The sequence below is a fragment of the Artemia franciscana genome, chromosome 6 (genome assembly GCF_032884065.1).
Source record: "Artemia franciscana chromosome 6, ASM3288406v1, whole genome shotgun sequence".
In the NCBI taxonomy this organism is placed as follows: Eukaryota; Metazoa; Arthropoda; class Branchiopoda; order Anostraca; family Artemiidae; genus Artemia; species Artemia franciscana.
The window spans coordinates 22996480-23011124 of record NC_088868.1 but is presented as its reverse complement, the minus strand read 5'-3'; the positions used below and the strand labels follow the sequence as shown (position 1 = coordinate 23011124).

The window sequence follows — 14645 nt, the reverse complement described above, 5'->3', positions numbered from 1 at the left end:
TAAAAAGGACAAGTACATGTCCATTAGATATTCTGATCGTACTTGTCAAAACCTTCGCTGACAAGCTGTCCTTACCACTGGCAGATATTTTCTGCACGATCACTGAAAGTGGATGCTACCCTGACACCTGGAAGCAGGGATTCGTGACGCCGATTCAGAAGAAGGGAGCTGAGGAGGGTTTCAATAGGGTTCGGCCAATTACTCTCACCTCAGTATTTTCGAAATTATATGAAAGATTTCTGACTGATTGGCTCAAAACAAAAATTGAAGAACTTATTGACCCAGAGCAATTTGGTAATCAGCGTGACCTTTCTACTACTCATTATCTTGTAAGTTTACTAGATACAATATATAAAAATTTGGAAAACCCTGATGTTTGGCTAAATCTACTTCTAATAGATCTCCAAAAAGCTTTTGATCTGTTTAACCACAATGTTTTAGTTGAAAAACTCCTAAAAGAATTTCATTTTAACCCAGACCTTATTAGAATAATAGCATCTTTCCTTTCCAGTAGAACTCAATGTGTAAAGTATAAAAATGTCTATTCAGATCTCCTTTCAGTTTACTGTGGTGTGCCCCAGGGTACCCTCCTTTGCCCGCTCCTGTTCCTGATTATGATAAATGGACTTGCTACTCAACACCTTGGCCACTGGAAATTTTTCGGCGACATGTCCTTACTGGAAATTGCCGAACAAATTTGAAGAGCTCAGTCATTGAAATCCTGGAAGATATGTCCAGTGACGTTGCACAGGCCAACATGACTGTGAATGCCAAAAAGGCTGATATCATGACTATCAGTTTCTTGAAGAATACACCTTCATTCAAGCAATCAATTCCTCCGGAGATGTCTGTCCAGCAGTGCAAGCTCCTCGGTATCACTAGCTCGAGCGGTCTGAAGTGGGAGGTCCACGTTACTAACATCACAAAGCAAGCTAATTTGGCACTTTCTACGTATAAATTTTTCTTCAAGTTTTCTTGCCCTGCATTTCACCTTTTAAGAATTTATACAAGTTTCATTCGCCCTGTTCTGGAACATTCTTGTCCGGCTTGGCATTTTGGCTTAACTACTTCCAAATCTTATTCAATAGAGTCAGTCCAGAAGCGAGCATTAAGAATTATGTATGGTCAAGGTAAACTCCCATATCACTTTCTTCTTAAGTGTTTCCAGCTCACTACCCTATCAGAGAGAAGAACCCTCCTGTGTACCCAGTTTGGCAATAAAGTCATGACGAATCCCCATTTCCAATATTTATTCCCCCCCACTCTTTCAACCTTTGAGATCCCGACCTCAACCTTTCCTACCAATTCAGTTCCCACCCTTCAACCTTTCCTACCAATCCACGAGAGGTACAGGAAGAGTTTCATTCCTGCATTTGTAAACACTATTAATCTGTGAATTTGTTGTATTGACTCGGTTTTTTAGTTGATGATTGTTTTTTTTTTTTTTAATCTGACAAGTGTCTGTATGACACTGTGTGTCAGTGTTTTCTTCTTTTTTTTTATTTGACAAGTTTTATCTGACTGTAATACCTGACGTAATGCGTTAATTCGGCGCCACGCGTTGTGAAAGTCGTTTTTGAATTAAAAGTCTCTCTCTCTCTCTCTCTCTCTCTCTCTCTCTCTCTCTCTCTCTCTCTCTGTCTCTTCACCTGTTCATTAGGTGTCACAGGTTCGCCATTTTGACTACCATGGATGCGCATAGTGCCCTTTGATGTAGTTTGATATGCCCAACAACATGCCTTGAAAGCTCCAGCATAATACCCTTTACTGTTTCTCTGATATTATACAGACGCCTTTTTTGCAACCTGGATGCACACATTGTCTTTTACATAGCCTTACATCCTCCTCAACATTCACTGAAAGTTTCAACTTGATACCCTATCCCGTTCCTGAGATATTGTATCTATGCAATTTTCACAACCTGGATGCAATTACTCTTTATTTCATAGCTGAATTTAGTTCAATAGCTGAAGTACTAGTAGTAGTAGTAATAGTTGTTGTGCTAGCAGTAGCTGTTTCTCGGATATTATACATACGCCTTTTTTTGCAATCTAGATGCACATAGTGTCTTTTACTAAGTCTTAAATCCTCCCCAGCATTCACTGTCAGTTTCAACTAGATACCCTATCCCGTTCCTGAGATATTGTGTCTATGCCATTTTGACAACCTCGATGTACTTACTCTTTATTCAATAGATGAATCTAGTTCAACAGCTGAAGTACTAGTAGTAGTAGTAATAGTTGTTGTACTATCAGCAGCAGTAGAAGTAACTTTAGCTTTCCCAGTCATGATTGCAGTAGTAGTAGTTGCTAGTAGTCGTTGTCACAAGTAGTCACAGTTGCAATCTCAATTAATCGCAGTCGAATTTGGATATTTTCGTGCACTCAAAACCTTTTAATCTAGTTCAATATTTGTTGAAGTAATAGCAGTAATAACTAAGGCAGTAGAAGTTGCCATAGCAGTCGCAATCATAGGCGTAATTGTGATAGTGGTGGTAAATAGAAGCAGCCACAAGTAGTCACAGTCGCTTTCGCAAGTACGGGCAGTCGCAAGTGGCCACACTTACAGTCACAGTGCACATAGTTTCTTCTAGTTAGTTCAACATCCCCTTCAATAGGCCCTGGAAACTTAAGCTTAATGCTCTAAGCCGCTCCTGAAATATTGCGCCGGCTTGACAACCGGCAGGCACAAAGTTTGTGTTGGTTTAGTTCAACAACCCCCTCAACATTCTCTGAAAGTTTCACCTTGAGATCCTTAGCCTTTTTGGAGACCCAGGATAAGACATGACCCTTTTCCTAATAACAAAACTTATGTTTAAGCAATGTACAACTTGCATAACTTGTAGCCCTTGCCTCTTGGGTCTGTAAGAGGTCTTGTCATTCGCGAAGGCACAGTAATTTGGCCTTTCAACTATTTTGAAAAAGACAGCTATCTCAAAATTTGAAGGGGGCCGGTTGATCTCCAGTCACTTTTTACTCTTCAGAAGAGCACTAGAACTTTCAATTTCCTATCGAATGAGCCCCCTTCTTGACAAGTTTTTGTGACAACTTACTCCATACGTAGTGGGCTGGAAAAAAAGTAGTTGGACCATTATCACTATTATCTTCTACGCTGACTATGACAGGGAACACATTTCAGATTTCTTACATACGGTATTGACTATTTGTTTCTAGTTCAATTTTTACAGGCCTGTTATGATACCAGATATGGTGCTGTATTTTGGGAGAAGATGCGCCTCTTGGAAGATATCGAAATGGGAATTGAGATACCTGACTGGATTTCAACTCATCCAGCTAATGCCACGCGTAGAGATCATTTAAAGGGTCTTGAAGGTAGTGCTGCCGCCGTAAGAGAAGTCTGCAAGGTAGTATTTTTTGTCCTTCTTCTTTACGGTTTTGTCTAACCTTAGCCCTGGTCGTATCCAGGATTTTGTTCGGTAAGGTGGGGTGGGGGGGGTACTAAAGGAATGAAGATGAAGGATTTATCTCCCGTGGATTGTTTCTAATGGTGTCAAATAAAGTTCTATTCCTGGAGAATAAATCAATTCTCTTTTCTATTCTTAGAACAATTTCTTAGAGAAATTGTTTGCAATGCACAAAAATGCATTGTCTTAATTATTGGTTTGTTTTTCTTTTTTTTTTGACAGAAAAACCCAATTTTAACAAACTGATAAATATGTCAAATTCTTATCTCCAAATCGGAAATTAGGGGTGGGTGGTGTCGGTTGATTACAACATCACACCTATTTTGAACCAAAAACATTTTCATTGTTTTTCCACAGATTAAATTAGGTGAAATGCTAAGCTTATACTCTAAATAACGGTTTGGTTTTTGAATACGAATTGAAATCTTTGGTTGAACCTACGGGTTTCTGTTCAACCCATAGCATATGCTAGGGAATTCAACGCTGCGCGAGACTTTGCTTCGGCTTCTATGGAGACCCTCTGATTTGAATGAAAATTAAATTTAAAAAAAAACGATTTTTTTTAAGTGAAAGTAAAGAGTGACATTAAAACTTAAAACGAACAGAAATTATTCCGTATGTGAAAGGGGCTGTCCCCTTCCCAACGCCTCGTCCTTTACGCTAAAGTTTTTATTGTTTTAAAAAGTAGAGATGTGGCAAAGAGTCAAACTTTAACTTAAAGAGCGAGGCGTTGAGGAGGGGACATCCCCTTTCATATAAGGAATAATTTCTGATTATTTCAAATTTTAATGTTGCTTCTTAACTGCAGTTAAAAAAACTTCTTCTTTTCATTTAATTTCTGAACGTTTTTCAACTAATGCAGGTTCCAATTTGGCACACCGTATATGAAAAATTAAAATAAAATTTGCACACTAATTTTTGTAGATTTATTCCGTTTATTAAGGGTTGCCCTCTCCTCAATACCTTGCTCTTTACGCTAAAGTTGTTAGCACTGTTAAAAAAGACTTCGTACTCTAATTAAACGGCCCCGGTGTTTCAGTAGCCGCTATTGAAAAACTGGGACAAAAGTCAAGCTTAAGCGTAAAGATCAAGATATTGAGAAGGGGGCAACTCTTCATATATTGAATGATTTATGTTCGTTTTTCAAATAATACCGGTAAATCTGGCTCACCCTCTATGAATATACCCCTCCCCCTCACGAAAAACAACTCCATGGAAATTTCATCCAATACAAAGTGCACCCCTCCAGTCAAATTCTCTCTAGACATCCCCTCTCTGTAAAATTGCTTCCGGACGATTAAGCCTGAATAATTCTCCTTAGCATTCTTTCATTTGAATAAAACTTTAATCTTTAATCGGTTTCTCGATCACTCCTGAGATGCCCCCTTGCGTTGGAATTATTTCCCAGAAATCAAAATACGCGGAAAATATCCCCCGGGTGATTTCCCCGGAACATCTTCTCATTGAAAATTTGGCAAAGAGAAAGGCAGACAATTAAAAAGAATTTCGTATAATAATTATGTCGAGTCTCCCCATGTGTAACATGTCTTATGGAAAATTCACCCCCCCAGAAATTTCCCTCCCCAAGGAAGACTCCCTATAGAAACCCACAACCCCCTCCCCTCTAGAAATGTCTGTATACTTCCCAATAAAAAATACAATGCGTAAACAGGCAAATTTCATAACTAACAGGCCTCTCCCCACGGATTTTGTGTGTGGGGGGGGTCATTTTACACCTAAAGTCATAGTTATTTGATCTTTCAACTAAACTGAACAAAATAGATATCTCAAGATTTTAATAAGATAACTTTGGTGGAAATGAACGTGGGAGGGGGCCCATCACCCCTCTAATCTTTTTGGTCACTTAAAAAGGGCACTAGAATTTTAATTTCCGTTCGAATACATCTTCTCCCAGTCTTCTAGGACCATTATTTCTATTTTTTATTATTTATTTTATTTTTCACCCACACGATACATAAAGTAAATATGGTGGAGTAAGAATAAATAAAAAAACACAAAGAGAAAAACAAATACCACCAGAAAGTCAACGAAAAAAACGGATAAGACGGTGGTGAGGGATAGGCGCGCAGAAGCTGTACTGGAGAGTTTTCTGTGAAGAATCTCCAACTTCAAAGTTATATCAGGAACTGAAAATTTTTGTGACAAGAGTCCGGTTTTTTGTCCAAGGTGGAAGATACATAAGAAATTTACAAAATTTGAAATAATTTATCCAAATTCTTTTTAAATTATAATTGTTAAGAAGTGGGAAAAGACCTGAAGCATAAAGGACAGAATGATCAGAAAAAGTAGAATAAAGTTTGGCCAGCGCACGTCTATTATACTTCCCTCTGTTTGCAACAATTTTTGCCTAACCAATCTGAATCTTTTTGTTTATATCACAAACAGTACGCTGACGTAAGCTCGAAAGATTGTTAGTAATAGAGATACCAAGCCAACGAATACAATCAACAAGAGGGATAGTGAAGTTATTACAGTGAAGGCGAGTTGCAGTAGTACAGTTATAGGGAATAAACTCACATTTATCTATATTAAGTGAAAGGCCAATATCAAAGAAAGCATCAGAAACTATAGAGACCATTTGGGGAAGACCCTTTTTGGAACGGCAAATCAGAAGCAAGTCGTCAGCATATGTAAGATAAGAAACATCCACAAGACCAGAAAGGTATGTACCTGAAATCTTAGCCAGCACACTAGAAATACAAATCTTAAAAAGCGTAGAGGACAGAACACCACCCTGCCTAACTCCTCTTCATATTGTTATAATAGTGTCTGGTGCAGATCTTAATTGAAGAAAAGAGTTTGAATACCAAAACCTAAGAAGCATTATAACAGAGAGATTGACCCCAGAATTATACAAGGAAAAAAGGAGCTGACTGTGGACCACACTATCAAACGCTTTCGAAAGATTCAAAGTACAAATATAAAGACCATCTCCCTTGGAAGAATTATCAGCCAGTAGAGAAGACAGAATCTTATGTGCATGCTGACAACCCACCCCATATCGAAAACCAAATTGGTTCTCACCCTCAATAATATTTTTAGTCAAAAAAGGTAGAAGGATATACTCAAAAACCTTACTAATATTACAAGATACAGTAATAGGTCGATAGCAGGAACAATCAGTCGGTGACTTTCCCCTTTTTAAAATTGACGAAACAGTGCCACACAGAAAACTCTCAGGTACGTATGAAGTACATAGACACATTTGAAAAAGAAGCTGAAAGTGAGATATAAGGGGGGTGCATTCAATCGGCATATGCATCTTAGAAATGCTATCCTTATCTATTGAATCAGATTTTAAACTTTTCGCAACATCAATTACGGAAGAAAAAGATATGGGCACTATATGGCGTTGCGAAAGCGTTGTACTAAAGAGGTGGGTAAGAAGGCGAGTATATACAGAATGCACTGAATAGTTAATCACTGAAAAAATCGAAGAATAATGTTTATACCAAGCAGAAGGTGGAAGGTAATTACTTGTCATAGTTTCATCATTTAACATGTCAGAATTGATCACTTTTCGCCAATCCTTCCTACTCACAGGGAAGTCCATACTGCGGGAACGTGCCAACCTCAGATAACGTTTATATTTGGTTTTAGTTTTACGTTTGAGATCAGCGATACACCCTGAACTTGGCCGACCGTATTCATTCCATATCTGGAGCCATAGTTTCGCTTTATTTTTTATCGACTTTAAACAAGGGTCCATTGACCAGATAGGTTTGCTATACAATTACCCCTGGAAAAAGCAGTCCTGGCTAAGTGGTTGGCGCGCTGGTGTGGGAATTCTTTGTCCAAGGGGCACGGGTTCAATCTCAGTTGTAACCAGTTATTTAGTTTGGGACGGGGGTCTGTGGCGTGACTCTGTAAGCTCATCCAGAGTCTACCCAGCTCTAAATGGACACCTGGAGAAATCTGTGGAAGGTAAGCAGGAAGGGTGTGTGAAAGTACAAGATGGTTGGCCCCCAGCCCCCCATTGGACTTCCTGGCTGAAGGGCCATGAAACGGAGATCATCACCGCTGGTTTGGACCTTATGGGTCTAGTGCCGTCTTACTTACTTGCTTACTTACCCCTGGAATAAACAACAACAAATAAACACGCATCCGTAATCTATCTCCTGGCAAAAATTATAAAATTCCATATTTCTGCAGATAGGAGCTTGAAACGTCTATTGTAGATTTCCCTGGTACGCTGAGTATGATGGCGTTATTTTCATTAAGATTATTTGAGGTTTAGGGTGGTTTCCCCCCTATTCCAAAAATCAGGCAAATTTTCTTGGGCTCGTAACTCTTGATGGGTAACACTAAACCTGATGAATCTTATATATTTGGAATCGGCATAATAAGCTGATTCTTGCGATGTATCTATTGATATTAAAATTCCCTTTTTTAGAGTTTCGGTTACTATTGAGCCGAGTCGCTCCTTACGAGTTGTTCCGAGTCAGTGAGAACTCATAATAAATTACGCCTAGGAACAAGTGTTTTTGGATGATATTTTTATCAAGAGGGAAGCTATTAGTGCGTGTAGATTGTGGGGGATGTATCATGCTATTTTAGTTTTGTAAATTATTAAGCTTATATAAATACTAAATAAGGTGAATATCGTAATGACATTTTGTGATAGCAAGTTACTATGGAGAAAATCCATCGCTTTTGCCGCTTTTACCCATCGCCGTTGATTCTTTTGCTAAGAGTTACATCATTTTTTTTGTCTGTGTTGGCATCCTTACTTTATTAGGTTCATTTTTATAATAAACCTACTGAATAACATAAGAGGAGCCATAGTACATCTTATTCCCACTAGCTATACTTTATAAAAAAAAGTACGAGTTTTTGTTTTTATATGAAATGAAAAAATAATATTTTTTTCTGAAATTGCAGAAGCTTTTCAAAAGTGACCGGTCAATGAAAACCAATATAATCCCGTCTCTCATTAGGCGTAATTTTAGCCTATTTTATGGTTCTATTGTTGTTGCCTAGTTTATGTAAAATAATCATATGTGTGTGATTTGTTTTCAATGATGGAACACTCGGACTGACATTTTTGTTTTAAATTTACGCTTAGCTCTTTCTTATCTGGTCTAGTTTTTCAAAATTTATCTTTTGTACGAATTGTATCATTCTACTCTAAAATATAGACTAGAATAACTTGTTTTTTCTGGGCGCAAAATATTTTAGGCATATTGTATAATGAAAAGAGAGATCACCAGTGCAACAGCACAAAATCATAAAAAAAAACAGAAGGAGAAAAGGAAGACTGTTTTCCTACATTAGTGATTAATATAGATCAGCACTTGAATGAGGCCTTAACCCTACTCATCCATACGATCACATAGGTCAAACAGCATAGCCATACACAATCAACCATAAAGAATAATCCGTGGACAGGCAGTCGTGTCTTCAGTAAGTATAAGTCATCATTTACCAAACATTAAAAAAAAAGAAAAAAAAGAGAAAAGACAAATAATTCAGAGGCAACAACCCAACACAAGGGTCCACCAGGAGAATACATACTTGCCTATTGGGTTTCGGTACTTTAAACTCTCTACCCAGGCACCAACATAAATGGGCGGAATCTCCCTTCCTCTGAGGTCAGTCCAAGATTTTTATTTTTTTTTTGCCTTGGATCTCTCTCCCTTGGCTCTGACTTGTGATCATGTATGTGTGTAATTGTGTTGTGAGAGTAACACTTTGGTTTTGTCGTTTTTTTTTTGTTTTTTGTCGGTGTGATTATGAATTTAGTTAGGTTGTGCAACACGTTCTCTTATTTTTTTTTTCAATTCAGAGGAGGTTTTTTCGAACAAGTAAATGGTTTACCCATGGGGGCCCCTTTAAGTCCTTTATTAGCAAATTGTTTTGTAGAAAATATTGAAACAATAGCTTTAGATTCATACTTTTTAAAACATAAATTTTAGGGGAGAAATATGGATGACGTAATTTCAATATGGAATTATGGGGAGGAGGAATTAAAAGGTTTTTTAGAACATCTTAATTTTTGGGGAGGTGATTTAAAATTTACAATAGAATTAGAAGAGGATAATAAACTTCCTTTTCTGGATGTTCTTCTTTTAAAAAATGAAAATAGTCTGGATTTTAAGATTTACAGAAAACCTACTAACAATAACAGATTTTTGTCGTTTTTCTCCGGTCATGCTCGCCAAGTAAAAATTGGTTTAATCATATCCTTAACTGACCGCATTTTTAGAATTTGCTCTCCAAATTTCATTGAGGAGGAATTATTGTTGTTAAAAGAGATTTTAATAAGTAACCATTATCCGGGTTGGTTAATTGACCAGACTTTTTCGAAAAGAAGGAAAACATTTGTAGAATTTTCTGACGATATACTGGAAACAACAGAAAAGAAAGATTTTTTTTTTTGTTCTTTACCATATGTTCCAGGGTTGAGTGAAAAGCTTAAAAGAATTTTAAAAAATAATGGCTTAAAGGTAGCTTTAAGAGGTAGTAATACTTAGGCTAGTTTTTTAAATTCTGGAAAGGATCGAACTTCCGTAGAGCAACATAGTGGGGTTTATAAAATCCCATATACTTGTGGAAGTTCTTATGTGGGACGTACTAACCAGAATTTAAAAATGAGATTGCTACAACATCATAATTTCATTTCATCGTCTTTAAAGCAAATTGCCAAACCTGAAGATTTCACGTCGGCCCTCTCGGAACATATCTATAATTTTCCAAATCATTTTATTTTGTTTGAAAGTGTTTCTTTGATTTCTAGGGACCAAGGTTTAAAGCAAATTTTCAGGGAAACAATCGAAATAAAAAAAAAATTATTCAAGAATAATTCCATAAACAGAGATACAGGTGAATTTGGATTGAATTCAATTTACGATAATTTACTGAGTTCAAATAAAGTAAATATCACCTCATCTAAAAGCTATGACCTCTGTCCACGTAATATGTCAGATAAATCTAATGAACCGGAACCGAAAAGGTCAAAGAGACTGGCTTCCGCTGTTGCATTGAAAAAATAAGAGCAATAAATTATATGTAATTAGTTTATTAGGTATAAATTTTGTTTGGTTTTATTCATGTCTGTTAGTTTCACTGCTGATGATGAACACTGTATATGTGTTCGAAATATCCAGTTAAATTTTATATCTGTTCACTGTCAATAAAAAGGTTTCATCCCTATTTTGAACTGTTTTACTTTAGTCATGGAAAGGTCTTCGAAGTTATCTGCTTCTTAAACTTTAGAAGTTGTCTCATTGCTAAAGAAATTAGAGTTTATCCTTTGCTCCTTTCTAAGTCATGACGTTAGAAACGTGGCCTACGGCAAAAAAAGTCAACTTTTGGAATTAAGACATATAGTTTTTTTTTTCGACGACAGTCGATAGCTCTTGATAAGCTGATCTTAGCGTTTAATCAAAGCGAGGAAACAAAACCAAAGTGTTGCTCTCGCGACACTTTACTCGGCGAAGCCGAACAAAATGCCGCAACGCCTCACGTTTCCCATGCAACGTAGATCTAATTTTATTTGCTAGAAAATGTATGTTAAAGATAGTGAGATTGTTTTGTCTTTCCACAGCTCAGAAACTTCTTTTGTTGCTCTTCCAAGACTCATTTAGCCAAACAAGAGTTTTGCCAAGTTTCACCGATATTCTGCCATGTGCTTGCCCCCCCCCCTTGGTTCCCCATAGCTTGGATGTATTAGTGCCATTCTTCGAGTTTTTCTTACCTAGTATCACGCAGATTTTCAGAGAAACGATTCAGGCTAAGTGCTTTTTTCAGCAATGAATCTCTACAATCCTATTAATGGCGAGGTTTTTGAAACTGATCATGTTGTTTTGAAGGTAAAAATATTGAGTTGCATTCAAAAGTCGGAAATACTCCCTGTCAAAATTGCTATCTGTGTCATAAAGGGTATTTCTAGAGTTATACCTGTCGTAAGAAAGGTCTGGTTGCTCTTGAAACGCTAAAATAGCAATTTTTATCTAGTTGTGATAATAGATGTTTCATTTTTTGAAAGTCTTAGCCTTATGGTTGATGAATAAGCTGAAATGATGGTTCCTGGTGAATGAAATTACCTAATCATGATAGGTATGATCAATAAATAAAGGATGAACCCTAATCCTTTATTTCTGCTCATTTTACTATCCCACTCTAACGTTAAAATGCTAAAAACCCGAGACTGGTAAAAATATTACAGATGAAATACTAAAAGGTACCGTTAATTTTAATTACCTACAGTCACTAATTCGAAATTTTATTTTTAAATTCTATGAATGGATATTAGTATTAAAGCTACTGAGTTGACCGGCCAAAAGCGCATAAGCCAGATTTTGATTCAGATGGAATGGACGGCAAATTTGCAGTGATAGCTGCGAAGAAATAAAGCGAAGAAGAAGAGGAAGCGAAAAGCATTTTTTTATGGAGAAAAATAGAAGACCATGAGACAAGCTATTAGCCACTAACATGTTTTTCAGGGGCAACGGTTTTAATGGTAAGACATAAAATATTAGGTTAGGTTGTACCTTCTTTTGTAATGGGCAATGAACCCTACGAAGGACATTTAGATATATTTAGAATTTTGCGGAAAGATATAAATTTCAACCAGTTGTTTTTACTTTGACAATAGTTCGCACTTAAACATAAATAAACTTGCAGAAAGTGAGAGTAAACAATGTTTGCTGGTAATCTTTTATCGTTTGTTTTTTTGCTTTTTTTATAGTAAATTTCATAATTACTTGTATTCTTTCTTCTAGTGCCCACCTCTGAGTGACGTTGACATTGAAAAAGAGGTTGAAGACTTTGTCCGTGCTGTTAAAGAGAAACATGAAAAAGATCGACCTGTAGTGCTATTACAATTGCCGAAAAGACCAGTTCCTTCTATTTAAAGAACACATGTTTAATTTCGTTTTCATTTATTGAATATAATCTCTTTCTTTTTTCTTTATGTGATTATGTTAACATATGGGGGCGTATAAATTTTAATGATTCTTCATTCATACACAAATTTATTGTGTTTTTACTTGAATGACAAAGGAGGAATTTTCGGTTCATATTTTCTTTGAAATGAAGAATAATCCATATAGTCGACACAGTTATGTTGACTTAACAAGAAGAATTTTTACACTTTCTGTTTCCCGGCCGCTTTATATAGAACAGATGGATATGGAAACTTCGGAGGGCCTTAGTCAGTTGTAACTTGAAACGTATAGGGCCTTTTTTAAGGGTCAAAAGTGGTTGAAGGGCGACCAGTCCCCTAACGGAGTCGCCTCAAAATTTTTATTGACCCACTTCACTAAGAATGTTCGAAAGATCCAAAAATGCGCCCCGTAAAGAGGATACGACCTGCACAGGCTGAGACAGGATTATCTAAAGCTATACTAATAAATATATATTAGTAAAAAAGGTGGGAATATTGCACTTTATTAAAACAGGAATCATGCAACGAATTTAAACGTATAGATTATTATTGTAGATTCAAATTGCAAATATTTTTGATCGAAGAAAGGTAAGCATCTATTACCTATGGATCAAAATTTTTCAAAGATTTATAATCTTCATGATTTGAGGGCCAATGTTTGACTGTGGTCCCTTCGACATCCCCCCCTTGACAAACCCTCAGAAGAAAATTAGTCATGTAACACCTTATTTGAACCAAAATCATGGTTCATTGATTACTGCATTCTTTTACTAAAGCCACCAGCCTTTTTTGCAGGCTTTTTTCTTCTATCAAGTTAAAACTAGTACCGTGGCTAAATGGGATACGACGAGATAGTGTTTATGTTACAAGTGTCTTGGGTCAAAGAATCAGAAGGGTAAATTCTCTGACGCATAAGCCACTTGCAATTTAAACTTACATTCAGTATGAAAGTGCTCGGATCTGGGTGAAAATTTATGGACACAGCTGAGATTATAGTTCAGATAAGAGTAGACAGTTTAACTGGCGCTTTATCATAAATTACATTGACTGCACGGAATATAGCAAAGACAATTCCAAGCCTTTTATACCGCTATACTTTAAAGCAATTGAACTAAAAATTGAACCTATTGAATCTTTCCGGAAGTCTTATATTCCAGAAAACACACCTAATTGAACGAATTCAATCTGAGAGCTTTCTGATAAAAAACATAATTAAACATGTGAAAATATCTATCGTTTTCAATTGAGCACAAATCAGACTTTGGCCTGCAGAGCAAGAAACTGAGAATAGCGACCTCATTATGTATACGGTAATTAATTTTCTTTTAATTTTGTTGTCGTTCAGTATGTCATTATAAAAACAGTCATTTTTAGTTAATGTTACATAGAATTGATAATTATTTTTAACAAGTCTAGCAAACGGATGGCGTGAGATCAAGGAAGCACTTCAGAAAACAGTAAAAATTATTCCGCTTGAAATTATAAACTAAGTAGGTGATACGAAAAAAAAATACTGAAGATGTCTCGGAGAAATTCGGAAAGTATTTTTCGACGGTATGACAGTGTGTTACTGAAGGAATCTGGCCGCTGTTACACAATCCACGTATTTTTGATGACCTTAATGAATTTGAGGTGTCAATGTGTTTAATACCTGTATCACCAAATGAGATCAAGCACGTCAGCTACGAAATAAAAATTAAAGCTTCCGGTAATGATTTTGTATCATTAATTACTAGTAATAACAATTCACTGTAGTGCCAAGCCGCGTAAGGCCAGAACAGCTACACACGCTTCTCCTCTATCCCAATCTATCAGAAGTATCCCTTTTTATGCCATCCCAAGAAGTTCCCATTTCCCTTAAATCTTTCCTTACAATATCCTTCCACCCATTCGGGGAAGACCTGCTTTTCGATTGGTCCTGGAGGGTTGGCCGACAAGGACAATCTTTGGCAGTCTGTCATTCTTCTTCCGCCCGCTGTGTCCTAGCCATCTCATCATTTCTTTGGTTACAGTCCTAAAAAGTGGGACTGAGCCAGCTTTTTCGTACAGCTTTCTATTTGAGATATAGTGAGTCAGTCGAATACCGAAAGCAATCTGTAGGCAATTTCTCTGGAAATCATCTCGCAACTCCTCTTTCGTTTTTTGGAGCGCCCACGCTTTGGAACAATACTTGGCCGCTGTCATTACTGTAGCTTCCAAACTTTTTTCAACTGTAAAAAACAACCTGGAGCTTGGTTATTCTACTTTGAACATTCTCACTACACCCAACGGCTTTAATAATAATACTGCCTAAGTAAGTGAAGCTGTCAATTT

The 14645-nt window shown here is 36.8% G+C and overlaps 1 protein-coding gene across 2 annotated transcripts in view; it reads left to right on the top strand.

Moving 5' to 3' along the window:
- Positions 1–12355, top strand: part of LOC136028205 (metalloendopeptidase OMA1, mitochondrial-like) — a 52322-nt gene extending 39967 nt beyond the window's left edge. For both annotated transcript variants that reach the window (XM_065705920.1, XM_065705919.1), the window contains 2 exons: positions 3188–3364; positions 12169–12355. In XM_065705920.1, the coding sequence (XP_065561992.1) occupies positions 3188–3364; positions 12169–12300 (309 nt within the window). In that variant the 3' untranslated portion in view covers positions 12301–12355. The remainder of the gene's footprint in view (positions 1–3187; positions 3365–12168) is intronic.
- Positions 12356–14645: the final 2290 nt, after the last annotated feature.